This window comes from Larimichthys crocea, chromosome XIV (genome assembly GCF_000972845.2).
Source record: "Larimichthys crocea isolate SSNF chromosome XIV, L_crocea_2.0, whole genome shotgun sequence".
Taxonomy (NCBI): Eukaryota; Metazoa; Chordata; class Actinopteri; family Sciaenidae; genus Larimichthys; species Larimichthys crocea.
The window spans coordinates 139,482-153,110 of record NC_040024.1 but is presented as its reverse complement, the minus strand read 5'-3'; the positions used below and the strand labels follow the sequence as shown (position 1 = coordinate 153,110).

At 41.1% G+C, this 13,629-nt stretch overlaps 2 protein-coding genes across 3 annotated transcripts in view; both read left to right on the top strand.

The window, feature by feature from the left end:
* Positions 1–485: 485 nt before the first annotated feature.
* On the top strand, positions 486–5,679 carry rwdd (RWD domain containing 4). The gene is made up of 8 exons (XM_027288205.1): positions 486–670; positions 1,556–1,636; positions 1,762–1,871; positions 2,100–2,250; positions 2,451–2,559; positions 4,806–4,855; positions 4,975–4,977; positions 5,066–5,679. Exons 1-8 carry the CDS (start codon positions 647–649, stop codon positions 5,096–5,098), a joined length of 561 nt encoding a protein of 186 aa, XP_027144006.1. The 5' UTR covers positions 486–646; the 3' UTR covers positions 5,099–5,679.
* A 926-nt stretch (positions 5,680–6,605) lies between these two features.
* LOC109137463 (uncharacterized) overlaps positions 6,606–13,629 on the top strand; it is a 29,484-nt gene continuing 22,460 nt past the window's right edge. For both annotated transcript variants that reach the window (XR_003463760.1, XM_027288098.1), the window contains exons 1-11: positions 6,606–6,660; positions 6,990–7,049; positions 8,057–8,122; positions 8,223–8,318; positions 8,502–8,832; positions 9,796–9,995; positions 10,075–10,487; positions 11,036–11,190; positions 11,277–11,491; positions 11,667–11,806; positions 11,891–12,001. Coding sequence is in view for 1 of the 2 variants with exons in the window: in XM_027288098.1 (XP_027143899.1) it covers positions 6,613–6,660; positions 6,990–7,049; positions 8,057–8,122; positions 8,223–8,318; positions 8,502–8,832; positions 9,796–9,995; positions 10,075–10,487; positions 11,036–11,190; positions 11,277–11,491; positions 11,667–11,806; positions 11,891–12,001 (1,835 nt within the window). In the remaining variant the exon portion in view is untranslated. The remainder of the gene's footprint in view (positions 6,661–6,989; positions 7,050–8,056; positions 8,123–8,222; positions 8,319–8,501; positions 8,833–9,795; positions 9,996–10,074; positions 10,488–11,035; positions 11,191–11,276; positions 11,492–11,666; positions 11,807–11,890; positions 12,002–13,629) is intronic.

Here is a 13,629-nt window from a genome sequence, read left to right as displayed (position 1 = left end):
GGATTTGCAAGCAGTGGCGGAGTCAAGATATCTGAGGGGCGGGGCAGACAAAAAGAAAAAGGGCACCTCATGCAAATTGTTTTATAATAATAATAATTTTAAAAATACATTTATTTCAAGTGCCTTTTAGGATACTCAAGGTCCCTTCAACAAATTAAACAATTCAATAAATACCATAAGAAAAGTATTAAAATAATAGCACATATTTAAAATAAAGAAATAAATACTACTACTACTAACAATAATAATACCATCTGTTGAGCCATGTTACAGTCCATATTGTAACCTGAAGACACAAGTTTTCGGTTTCTTTTTATTTATTGAATTGACAATTTAAATTTATTATTGATTTTATTTTATTGAAGTTTGATATTTTCACAGTTTGTGGTCACATTTAATTCAAACCTGCCTGCATGAAGCAGTGTATTATTATTATTATTTGTCATAATCTTCATAAATCCACCCCCCGTGGTTCAGAGTTCAGGCCTGACTGCGCATGCGTGTGCGATCATGGTGGCAGTCAGTGAGTGTGTCAGCTGTGGAAGTTCTCTGGCAGAGATGGGCTGCTAGCTCGGTTAGCTCTGGACCCTCTACACGTTCCACACCCCGCACAGAGAGCAGAGCACACGGGGAGTGAAGGAGAGCCATGACAGCCAACGAGGACCAGGAGGTACGGAGGAGTGAGGAGGAGTGAGGAGTGAGGAGTGAGGAGTGAAGGGAAGTGAGCAGGCTAGCCGCTGTTAGCTGTTAGCGGCTAACTGCTAACTACATGACACGAGCCTGGCTGCTAGCCTAGCCTGTTACTGTGACGAGCTGACAGACAGACCAGACAGCTGTCAGAACCAGTGGACCCGTCCTCTGTCCACAGAGACTGACACTGTGCACACTGATGCTGACACTGATGCTGACACCGACAGCCAGCTGCTACACAGGCTCACAGTTAGAGGTGGAATCAGGTGAAGTCTGGTTATGTCTGCACGTTAACATGAATGCTGACTAAACAACCAGGTCATCATTACATGAAGAAAAGTCCTGAGTCATGGTTCTGTCCTGCATATAGTAGGTTACATTACTAACAATCTATCCAGCACAGAGTGAAAATCAAAGCCATGAGCCTAACAGTGTCAATCAACAAGTGTGAAGATGTGTAATCATTAAAACTCTTCAGTTCTTGTAGCTTGTGCAGTATAGAGGTTAAAAATGAATTGTGTGGAAAAGGACAGACGAGGCAGAAACAGACATGAGGCAGCCTGGTCTTTCGACACACAACAGTTGAAATAAAGTTGAACAAGGTATGGATGGGGTGAGCACTTTGGAAAACCCAGCCATCATTTGATTGGATACTGAGAATCATGTGATCTTCCTTCATGATCCAGTTCTATTCTCTATGCAGAGAATGAAACCTCTGCTGGTGCTGTCTTTGGAGATCAGACTGCAGCAGTCAGGTCTAAAGTCTCTGTCAGCTCTGCCTGAGCATGTCGCTGGGTGGTGTTTGGTGACAAGCTGCTGCTGCTGCCTTCTCTCTGACTGACTCCGTCTTCTTCTTCAATCACAGATGGAGCTGGAGGCTCTTCGCTCCATCTACGAGGGGGATGAGTGTTTCAAAGAGATCAGCCCAGTTTCCTTTCAGTTTAGGGTGAGTACTGTCCGAGTCTGTGACCTCTGTCTCCACGACATCCTGTTTCAACAGGACCTACGTCAGATGGGACCGAGAAACCCGACGTGCTTTTTCACTTGTACTTCATGACCTCTGACAAACAGATAGGAGAGCTCGAGGACACCAAAGCGTTCATCCTGGACATCACGTGGCCGGAGACGTACCCTGAGACGGCGCCAACAATGTCCCTTGATGCCTTTTTTAACAACAGAATGTAAGTGGCAGGCTGTGCTGTGCGGTCAGTCTGTGTGAGTTTACTGACTGATGGAAACACTGTGAGCCCTTTGCTGTAGCGAGTTTATCTGTCACCTGTTGAACCCCCAACACATTCTCTTAAATGATTGTGTCAGGATGTTTGTTTCATAAGTCTGAATGACTGAACATGTCCACCGTGTGATGCTGTCGTTCTCAGACTTTCCTTTATGTTGATTTTTAATAACAGCTCTGCAGACACAAAGCAGCAGATCCTGTCGAAGCTGGAGGAGCAGGTGGAGGCCAACCTGGGCACCGCGATGATGTACACTCTGTTCGAGTGGGCCAAGGAGAACCAGGAGGCCCTCATGGAGAACCACAAGCCTGTAGTCACTGCTGTGGTCAGTCACAGTACAGTCCTGTTCTGTGTGTGATAGCTCTGTCAGTCGGCATTGTGTAATTTCCTTTGTCTCGGGGCATAAAAATGTGATATTGCCCAACATCACAGCTGGATATCACATGAACTACACTCAAAAGTCCCTGTTTTTTTCACAACCACATCTCGATGAGGTCAGTTTGAACGTATTTCTTGATGTTACAGACGTTGACATCGAGTAGTGACGTGATGACGACTGCCTCAACAGCCAAGAAGAAGGAGAAGAAGGAGCAGCTGACCAAAGCTCAGAAGAGGAGGATCATCAGCAGAACAGGTGCAAACAAAGATCCCAAGAACATCATTGCATAAGTCAACTTTCTTGATACATATTAAGAAACACACGATTTGCAATGATCCAGCAAATGTGGTTATCAAACAAAGAAAGCATTTCTGTATAGTTATTATTACACAGGGCTTCCACTTTGATTGTGGTTCAATCCCCGCCTCCATTCTGCATGTAGTTATCACTGTAAATTAAAATAAGAGGCTAAGCACTGTGACTCGTTCAAATCCAAAGAAAAATCCAGACACGTCGGATAAGTTTGAAGCTGTTTATTAAAGGTCCAGTGTGTAGGTTTAGACAGACAGACAGACAGACCTGCCTATCTATCTATCTATCTATCTATCTATCTATCTATCTATCCATCTATCCATCTATCCATCCATCCATCCATCCATCCATCCATCCAGTCAAACTTTACACACTGGACTTTTAAACCAGGGATTCTCAATCTTTTTGGGGCCAAGGACCCCCTCATAATCCTCACATACGCACATTAAAAACTGTTTACTGCCATAGGAATTTTTTATATTTTAAACTTTTCAACCTAAATACTTTAGACCCGTTTCGTAGAAATGAACTGAGAAACATTAAATTTGAACACATTTAAACATTTTCAAATGATTCAGATTATATTTGAACTAATTTCTAATTTTCAAGTAACAAATGTTAAAGCTACCAACAGATGAGCAGTAAGACGACTTTTAAAACCAGTTTAAAGTGTTAAACTTAACTGCTTTAACTTTAACATAATGAACATTGTCAAAGTTCATTCATAATGAACACTGAACTTCATAACAGAGTAATACATTTTTTGCTTTAGGCTTTTATCACTCTTATCGCACACAAGTCAGTTCACTCATCACTCACATCACTACCTCACTAAATGAATGAGAAGGATGAGTCTCTGGGTGCTTTGTGATGAGATGACACTTCAGCTTGGCTGACTTCATAGCCTCATTAAGTACCTGAAGACACGTGACACATTTTGGTCTTCCATCGTTGTTCTCAATAAAACCAAACTCGAGGTAACTGTCGTCATAAGTTTAGCCGGTTTGGCCTTTGCATCACTAGATAAGGTGGACAGACTTAAATATGTGTCCTTTGTGCTAATTAGATCAGCTGCAGGAGCTGCAAGTGCGTCCTCTGGTCCAAAGTGCAAAGTGACAGATTTACGTGGTGCGTCCCAATCATTCAGGAGTTTTTAATGTCCTAAACCTGATGTTAATCGGATTCCTGTCCGGCTGCCCAGCTGTAGTCAGGCAGCACAGGGGAAAAGCCATCTCCTGGGGCCCAAGTGTTTCACCTACTTCGGGGTTAAACCCCTTCACTTTCCACACAAACCCAGGAGCTCCGGGTTGACTGTGAGATGCCATGGTCTGTATTTTTGTCACTATGTAGCTTACACTGTACATTTGTTGCTCAGACTAACTCCTGCACTAACCTGCTCCATCGCCAACCACACACGCACGCTCTCACTCGTCTCCAGCCCACTTTCTCTCGTGGCTTTAAACGGAAGAATAACAACAAATTTAACTTGGCATAACGTAACTAAACTAGACGAGATGATATGGTAAGGTCAACAGAAAATATTGGAACATAAACTCATCCTCTTTGTGTGAGTCCCACTTCTAATATAGGGGTAAAAATAAGGTGAAACCACATATCACTAACATGCAACCCTTTGTCAGTTACGAGAACTTAAGGTGGTCCAGAGAACGTGTGTGATCTAAACAAATACATAACTCAAACTACACACACATTCGTTTTGGCTCCTACAATACCGGCCCCTAATTTTTTATGTGTCAAATAATAGTTACTCTATTTAAAGTAACAAACACAATACATTCCAATATAATCTTCTTTCTTCTTATATCTGTTAAATCTCCAAACTATCACTCTGAATCAGTCAAGTCTGGGTGGAAAAATCTGCACCATCAGTGTGTGAAAGTATTGAATAGTATCACCATCTGAATAAATATGTATATCTTACATACATGGATTAAAGTTCTCCATCATTGGGATTGGACTGGACTTTGTCTGGAGTAGCCTATATCAGAATTACTGCATTATATAAACAAATAAAATTCAGAATTGTATATGAGATCTCTGGTTGTGAATCAAGAACAAAAAAAAAAAAAGAAGAAAGAAATCTCCACTAGAATTAAAACTAAAGTTCTGCGTTGGTGGTTTCCGTCGACAGATAACCTAATATACATAATGATGATTTGTGCTTTCAGATAACAAAGGGGAGCTGCCGAGAGGCTGGAACTGGGTCGACGTTATCAAAGTAGGTGCATTTGACCTTTTCTGCACAGCATGGTGCACGTCATCAGCCTCAAGTGACATTCATCATTAACATGTTCTTGTCTTTTCCTCCATCTTCATCCACCTCTCCTGGTCCTCCAGCATGTAAGTGACAAGCACCAAACTGAAAACCTGTTTTAAAGCCCTCACATCCCGCCGTGTCTCACTGTTCTCGCCTGTGTCCCTGCTGCAGCTCAGTAAAACGGGAGGTAAAGATGACGAGTAGGCCCGCGAGCAGAGACGTGGTGCTGCTTTACACGAGGCCGGCGCGGTGTGAACTGGCTGCAGCCTGTCGATGATGCTGCTCCTGTCTAGATGCCTTCACATCCTTCAACGTTTAACACTCAGCACGGCTGCTTCCACCCTGAGAACCAAAGCAGGCTGGGTAACTGTGGACTCGAGGACACAAACACACACAAAACACATTATTACTATTATTATTATTCTGGCTGTGATTTCTGTGTATGTTTCTGTGAGTCGCACTGCTCCACAGCACTCAGATATCCATCATGGTGGAGCGTGCTGGAGATACTTGCTGTCACTGCCATGTTTTCTGTCAGACGACACCCAGCTGCCAGGCACTGGAGCCGTAAATGTTGGAGTGTGGTTCTAAGGTGGATGTGTCAAAGTGTCAAGTAGCATCCTGCTGTTACTGTAAGGTATCATGTGACTTTGTGAAAGCAGAGACATTTTTAATAACACACAAAATGTTTCCTTGTTTTGACAAATGTTTCTTTGCCCCAATGAATTGAAAAACTTCAATTTTTATATATAAATAAAACCATATTTGGTCTATTGCTTGTCTAATTGTGTCATGCTCATTGCTTTGATGAATTATGTTTTATTCATGTAAATAACTAGTTTAACTCCTGCAGCAGCTTTGTTTATGAACATCATCAGAAAAGACAGTATTCATAAACAGAATTCACCAGGTCTCATGTTGAATTTCTAACAGTGGTCACTGCCTCTTCCTTCAACACTGCAGTTGCAAAGGAAGTTGAGTGACTTATGCCTTCAAAATAAAACAAAAGCCAAGGAGTAAACATATTGTTCAGTGTGGGCTCTTGCTCCCAGTTACAACACTGAATTGAGTTTTTCTGTGATACCTCCTGTCATTAGGAAGCTTACTCATCTCAAGAACTGAAATTCTACTTTTATTCAAATGTTAGGGATGCAGTTTTTTTCAATGATAAAGAGAAAGTTCATGACAAAGAATATCAGAACACAAACAAAAAAAATCTGTTAAAATTGATTTACAGTATATAGCACATAACAGAAGTTCTCTCATCATCCAACTTTTCATACAGAGCAGGTCTAGACTGTACTAATAATAATAATAATAATAATCTGCACAGAGACCCAACAATTCACACCATGAATGAAACACTTGGTGACAGTGGCAAGGAAAAACTTCCTTTTAACAGGCAGAAACCTCGAGCAGACCCCAACACATTGCATATGGTGGGAGTGTAGATAGATAGATGGATAGATAGATGATCAGTAGTCAATATGTTCAATATAAAATAAAAAGCTGGACGCTGTATGTAAACTATAGCTCATCTGTAACATGAGTCTGTTTGAGTTGGAGTGAGCACATATGGATGGAAGGCTTTATACTCTAGATCTTGTATCCGACACTCATTCCGTTTCGAAGTTTTATTTTGAAATTCTCCGTCGGAAGTTGGTGGTTTGATACTTTCCTGCTTGACAGATGGCCGTCTGTCATCCGGAGCTGACAGAATGTGGACTCACTACAGAGACGGACTTTTTCCTAAAAACAAGAAGAAAGTAAGTGTTTGTCTTCACGACACGTGATCCAGTCTGAAGTGTCACTAATTTTAATAATAATAATAACTCATAAAGTCTTTCTGTTGGTTTGAAAGATGTTCTCATTTGACTGAAGCTTCCAGTCTGAACACATCTCCACAGAGAAGCTGCAGTTTTAGTCAGTCCATCACATGATACATGCGTGTGTTTCCAGTGATGATGAGAATGGATAATTATTATATTTAATTAAATGACATGCTCATGTAGACAGTGATTATAGTCACATTATTGTATCTAAACATTGTTGATGTGTAGTCTCTGATGTATAGTCTGACATGCATGTCTTGCAGGAGGACAGAGAGGTTTTAACACTTCCAGCTATAAACAATGGCCCAACTTCACTCTGTCAGGTGATTATTATTATTATTAGTAGTAGTAGTATTAATAGTAAAAATAATAGTAATATTTGTATTATTATTATTATTATGGATATTATAGATGTTTTATTTGTATGTATGCCTGTACCATCTCATCACAGAATACCCATGATGTGTGTTTAACTAGGTTTTGGTGGTTTTACGCATAGACAGTATAAAACATGGACATGGTGGCCGTGACTTCATCCATCTTGTCTGTCTCCACCTTCTCATGGCTGATCCAAAAAGGGTCAAAGACGTGGAGCATGGGTGAAGCTCAGATAGGCTGATTGAAGCCTGGTTACTATAACCACCATCTGTAAAGGCATCCACCTGGCAATCAAATTAGTTAATTCTGCGTAACTTTAAGCCTTAATATAATGTGAACAGGTGAGTTGTATATAAATTCACCCTCAGTACAGTTGTCATGAACGGGGAAATGAGCTACAGAGACCAAAACAGTTTTTTGTACCAGGCTGTAAACATGTTTATTTCTGCTGTGAAGTTGGACATTTGAACATGGGGACTTATGGAGACTGACTCACTTCTGAAGCCAGCCTCAAGTGGACGATAGAGGAACTGCAGATTTTGTCACTTAAGCATTGGCTTCACTTCACAGTGGCAGAGGTTGCCACTTGGTTTAACATCAATCATGTATCATGACTGTATGTCAGGGGTGTGCACACACATTTTGGGGAGCAGTGGGCACCAACACACCCACTGCAACACTGTACCACACTAGTACACACACACATGCTTGTGCGCACAAGGATGAAACATTGATCTGTGACACATAGATTAACAATATTCCAATTTAAATTTAATTATGTGGGAAACACATCTCTTGTAGAAAAATTCATTCACTTAGGATATCTGATAGCTGCTTTCATTTTAAAGATCAACATTTGGAAATGACAGCTTGACGTCTGAGAATAGTTTAGCACCTTTAGTAAATATGAACCAAATCCACCCGTGTCTTCTCTCATGCTCTTATTTTGCAGAAGACAAACAGGAAGAGGCATGACAGCAAACTAAGCGAGGAGTCCAGTATTACAGCTCACCTTAGAGTAAGTTCTACAGGCCAACACTTAACAATGAAGCACTAAATGTCTGCAGTCTGTTCAATCATGACTGAAACATATCCACATCCATCCTGTTTGTCTCCAGTCTGAACTCCAACTACTGCAAAAACACAAAACCCCAAATGATCCTTACAGTGACGACAGAATAAGTGACATACTGAAACAAGGCCGTTTTTTCAAGGTACAGTACGTCTTTTAAAGACTCATACATGTCAATGAATGTGAGTATTTCATCCTTTTCATGAAAACATAAAATCATGCATCTGTAAGCCTGAAGCAGGTTGTTAGTCAGAGTAAAGAGTAGTGCTCAACTCAAATTACCTGCCAAACACTCACCATACAAACCTAATGTTTTTTTCATCAGCTTGAAGCTGCCAAGGCCTTTTCAGACTTCCATGAATATGAAACTATTGGGGACTCACCAAAGTTACTTAGGAGCATGGAGGAGCTCAACGGAGACGATGAGGATGAAGAAGAAAGAGCAAGAAAGGATAAACGCTGTGTCCATGAGGACACGGAGACAGACAGCGGGACATATTTGTCTGTTAGGTCGAACAGAGATGATGTGGATGACAAACTCCCAGTGGCAGACTTCTTCTGTGGTACGACGACTGACGATGGTCAAAGAAAGGAGGATGCTTTATCTGTTACTGAAGAGAAGAGATTCCTGGTCTACATCTGTGGAGGATACAAAGGTAAGAATCAACCCATCTGTTTTTCTGAACATCTGGTAGCCTCATCAGATTTATATTTTATTTTTACTGTTGTAAATCAGTCTTTATGGTGTGTAGTATTGGCAAATATTCTTGATTTTTGATGCTACTGGGCTATTAACAAAGCAATAGATGTTTTGTTACACAGAACCCTTTGGGAAGTCTTCATAGAAAACTGTTTGGAAAAGGGCAGAACCATCTGTCAATCAACACCCATCACGGACAAACGTCAACCATTCAGATCAACAGACTTTATAATGCAGTCAAACCCGTACTGAAGTCAGTCGGAAGACGACTGAAAACACAGAGAAAAGTCTACAGTGCCATTCTACGCTCTTCACTCAGCTCAGATGATTGATCCATACACTCAAAAAATGAAATATTGACTTTCATTGAATTTATTTAGTCAACAGGTTCCACATTTCAACTCAAAATGTCATGTTAGGGATTCACTAACATAACATTTTTGAGTTGAAATACCTCTTTAGTAGCTCTCAGTAGTTCCTCATAGGACGCTGATTGGTCTGAACCACTGCAGTTGGACACAAGCACATAGCTTGAAGCCTGACGAGATGGATTCTCTGTTATTTCATGCTTTTGCAAGTCGAATTGCCCTGTAAGGTTAACTGGGCTTTATCAAGCTAAAGAAAATCTAGATCAATTCTGCAGAGGATCTTTTTTCATCAGCTGCTCCCACCTCAATTAAACGCAAATAAGTTAATAATTACATATTTCAAATAACCTGAGAAAATGTTGTTTTTACTCACCTCTAGTGATTTAGTTCAACTGCAGGTCCATGTGACATCATTGTTGGGTGTAGTTACAGGTGCAACAGACACAGCACACTTCTGACCACCCCTGACCAGTGAGGCTGGCTGAGGTCAGTGGTATACAGCCTGGAGTTAACTTGCTTTCTATCTATGTGTATCTATGTGTTTGATTCAGACACAGTTGCAGAGAGAAGTGCGCTCATGGAGAACGTTTATCCCAGACTGTATCTGTACTGTAAACAGAGAGGCTACGAATTCAGCATGGTGGACCTCCGTTTGGGGGTTGGAACACCCATTGCTGAACACCATGACACTGTGGAGCTACATGTGGAGAATCTCCAGCAATGTCAGAAAACACAGGGTCCCAACTTGATTGTAAGATATCATCCTGTAAGATTATTTGATGGTGGGACAGTAATTCAGATGCTGATTCTTTGTTCTGTTGTTCTCTCAGGTGTTTGTAGGACAGAAGTATGAGGTCCGGAGCCTTCCCTCCACCATCCCCAGAGAGGCCTTTGAGGCCATAGTTAGAGTGGTGGAAAGAGACCAACAGATGTCCAGGGACGAGCCAGTGAAGGACTTACCTGCCTCAGGCTCCCGGTCCAGCATCACTACAGACAGCCGCTCTGGCAGCTTCATCCAGGATTCCATTTACAGAAATTATCTGAATTTTGGAGAACAGGCTACAGACTCAGGACTGCTGAGCCAGAGCTCCCACAGCTCATTTTCAGAAGCAGAGGAGGCCAGACTCAGCCCTGTGGGCGTGAAGAGCCAGGGGGATTTGGACAAAGACCTCACATTACTCCAGATGTGGTACAAGCTGGATGAGAATTGCCTTCCTCCTGTATACCGCTTACTTCCCATCAGGTGAAAACAAAGTGTTCAAAGCTTATGGCATCAGATCATGTCATATACTCTTTTGTTTTTTAACAAGAGGACCAATCGTAATGACCGTAGTGATCCAGACTTCATTTAGTGTTTCCAGCAGATTTTTTTGTTTCAGCAGAACAGCTAGTGGATTGATTGGCATGAAATTTGCTAGATATTTCTGTTCAATTCAATTTTATTTATATAGCACCAAATCATAACTAAAGTTATCTCAGGACACTTTCCATACAGAGCAGGTTTAGACTGTACTCTTTAGAGATCCAACAATTCCCACCATGAGCAGGCAGACAGTGGCCTTGTTCCCCACAAAATCACTTGCAATAATTTATTAAATAAATTATTTAGCTAGTGCCAAAATCAGGTCCAAATTTCCATTATTATGTCTAATACTTTGGATTATGAATAAAATACATCAAAAATTAAGAACATAATACACCTATAAATAACATTATATTGATTGACGTTCATCTTTCTGTCACACAAACATGAGCATAGTTTATGTTGAACATCCATTCATCATCTCACAGCTCTCACCATCCTGGCATGTTGAGCGTGGACAGGGAGTGCAGGAGGCGGGCTGGGAAGGACTGGAGTGCTGCCTGTCACACACTGTGGAGAGTTCTACAGCGCAGCGTGGGTGAGGCGCTCGGACAAGAGGAGGCTTCACTGTTACTCCGAACAGGTAAAAACACAGGAAGAGCTTTCGATAAGCCTCAAGCCTCAGCTGTCAGCATTATCTGTATGTGTCTGTCTATTTTTTATGTTTAGTTCTTGACTGGGAGCTAGAGGCAGGTCTGAAGTCAGTAGGTGACGCTCCACCAGAGGAGCACTGCCACTGCTACAAGAGACTGATCCCAGATCTGAACCACAACCTGAAGAGTGAACACATCTCCCAGTACGCTGACCTGCTGAAGGGAAAAGCTCAGCTTGATCCAGTACTCACCAAAGCACACCAGAAGTTTATGGAACGGCTTCACAAGAAGGTATTCTGGCTGTCAGGGCTATGTCTATAAACTGCAACTGAAATCACATTTAACTTGAGCCCACAACAAAATGATGGATTGTTGGTAGCTTCAAGAACAAGACATATTTTTGTAGATTTAGTTCTCGTCTTTCATTTTCATCTCTTATATTCATTTCTATGTTGACATCACCAAGCTGCGCCACACTAACATCTATGAGCGTAATGTGGGATGGGGGCGGAGAGGCCTGAACCCCAAACACAATCACTCACACCTGTTCTACACCGAGCGGATCTCCTCCCACTTTCAAATGACTGTCATCAACTCCCTCAACAAGTACCACATACACACATGGAAGCTTTTTTATGAACTAATAAAAGCGTCTGTGACGTGTGAGTTAATGCACTTTTACTTTGACAGAGTCATGAAGGTCACCAGAACTCGAGGCCATTTTGACAGAGCGAGGAGAGAAGCTGTCAGAGTTCAGATACAGGAGGAGATACAGCGTCATGTCAACCATGGACTCCATCTGTGAGTTACCAATCCTTAGAGCTGCTCTTCTTCTTCTCTGTCGTACCCACACCGTACCGTTACTCCATCTTTCTTCAGTGGCAAAAGGTTTAGTTCGTACAGAAATGACCTAAAACTGATGGATGAGTTTATGATGCGACCGATGGATGAAGGTTGTATAAAAGTGGATGGTGCAGCACAGCTAAGATGCTATGATAGGTTCCTTATTTTCCTCTCTGGCTCTCTTTTCACAAAAGTTAGAACCATATATGTGTTATATGAACTGGATACCAGGGTCCAAAATGGCACCCAATCACTTGAATAAAAAGTTCTTGCCAAGCATATAATCTTTCATGTTTGCCTTTGGGATTTTCAGCCTATTATTATTATTATATTATATAATAATAGTAATATCCATCCATTATCTGTAACTGCTTATCCTCATCAGGGTCATGGTGGGTTGGAGCCTATCCCAGCTGACTTTGGGTGAAGTCGCCAGCTTATCGCATCCATTTGCTGTCTTAGTCAATGAATTAATATCTGACTATGATATTGATTTGTTTTGCCTCACTGAAACCTGGCTGCAAGAGGATGAATATGTTAGCTTAAATGAATCCACTCCTCCGAGTCATTATAATACTCATGTTCCTCGAAGTACTGGTCGAGGTGGTGGAGTTGGAGCTATATTTGACTCAAGTCTATTAATAAATCCTAAACCTAAACTAAATTATAATTCATTTGAAAGTCTTGTTCTTAGCCTCACTCACCCAACCTGGAAAACTTTGCAGCCAATTTTATTTGTTACAGTATATCGAGCTCCAGGTCCTTATTCTGAATTTTTATCTGAATTTGCAGAATTTGCATCAGGCTTGATCCTTAAAACAGATAAAGTAATTATTGTAGGTGATTTTAACATTCATGTGGACAACCACAATGATAGTCTTAGTACTGCGTTTATCTCTCTATTAGACTCAATTGGCTTTTGTCAAAGTGTAAATAAACCGACTCATTGTCTGAACCACACTCTTGATCTTGTTCTTTCATATGGCATTGAAATTGATAATATAATAGTCTTCCCACAGAATCCTCTTCTGTCTGACCATTTTTTAATAACTTTTGAGTTCATACTACCGGACTATAAGCCTTTGTGTAGAGGCTTCTACAGCAGATGTTTATCTGATAGTGCTGTAGCCAAATTTAAGGAAGTGATTCCTTCAGCATTGAATCAAATGCCATGTCTAACTGTAACAGAGGACTTGTCTACTTCCTTTAGCCACCCACAAATAGACCATCTTGTTGATAGTATTACAGGCTCATTACGGACAACTCTAGACTCTATTGCACCTCTGAAAAAGAAGATAATTAAACAAAGAAGGCTAGCACCATGGTATAGCCAGCAGACTCGTAAATTAAAGCAAGAGGCACGTAAATCTGAACGCAAATGGCGTGCCACTAAACTGGAAGAATTTAATCTAGCCTGGCAAGATAATCTCAAAACATACAGGAAGGCTCTCCGTAATGCCAGAGCAGCCTATTAATAATAATAATAATAATAATGCATTTTATTTCAAAGCGCCTTTCAGAACACCCAAGGACACTATACAAAGACAAAAAAAAACATAGAAATACAAAGAAAAAAGGCAATATAC

What these genes read in the sequence shown, in the direction of transcription:
- rwdd (XM_027288205.1), top strand. Translation starts at nt 647, where the DNA reads ATGACAGCCAACGAGGACCAGGAG. An exon ending in AGCCTGTAGTCACTGCTGTG is followed by an intron (nt 2,251 to 2,450) that starts GTCAGTCACAGT and finishes TTGATGTTACAG; the next exon opens with ACGTTGACATCGAGTAGTGA. An exon ending in GAGGATCATCAGCAGAACAG is followed by an intron (nt 2,560 to 4,805) that starts GTGCAAACAAAG and finishes TTGTGCTTTCAG; the next exon opens with ATAACAAAGGGGAGCTGCCG.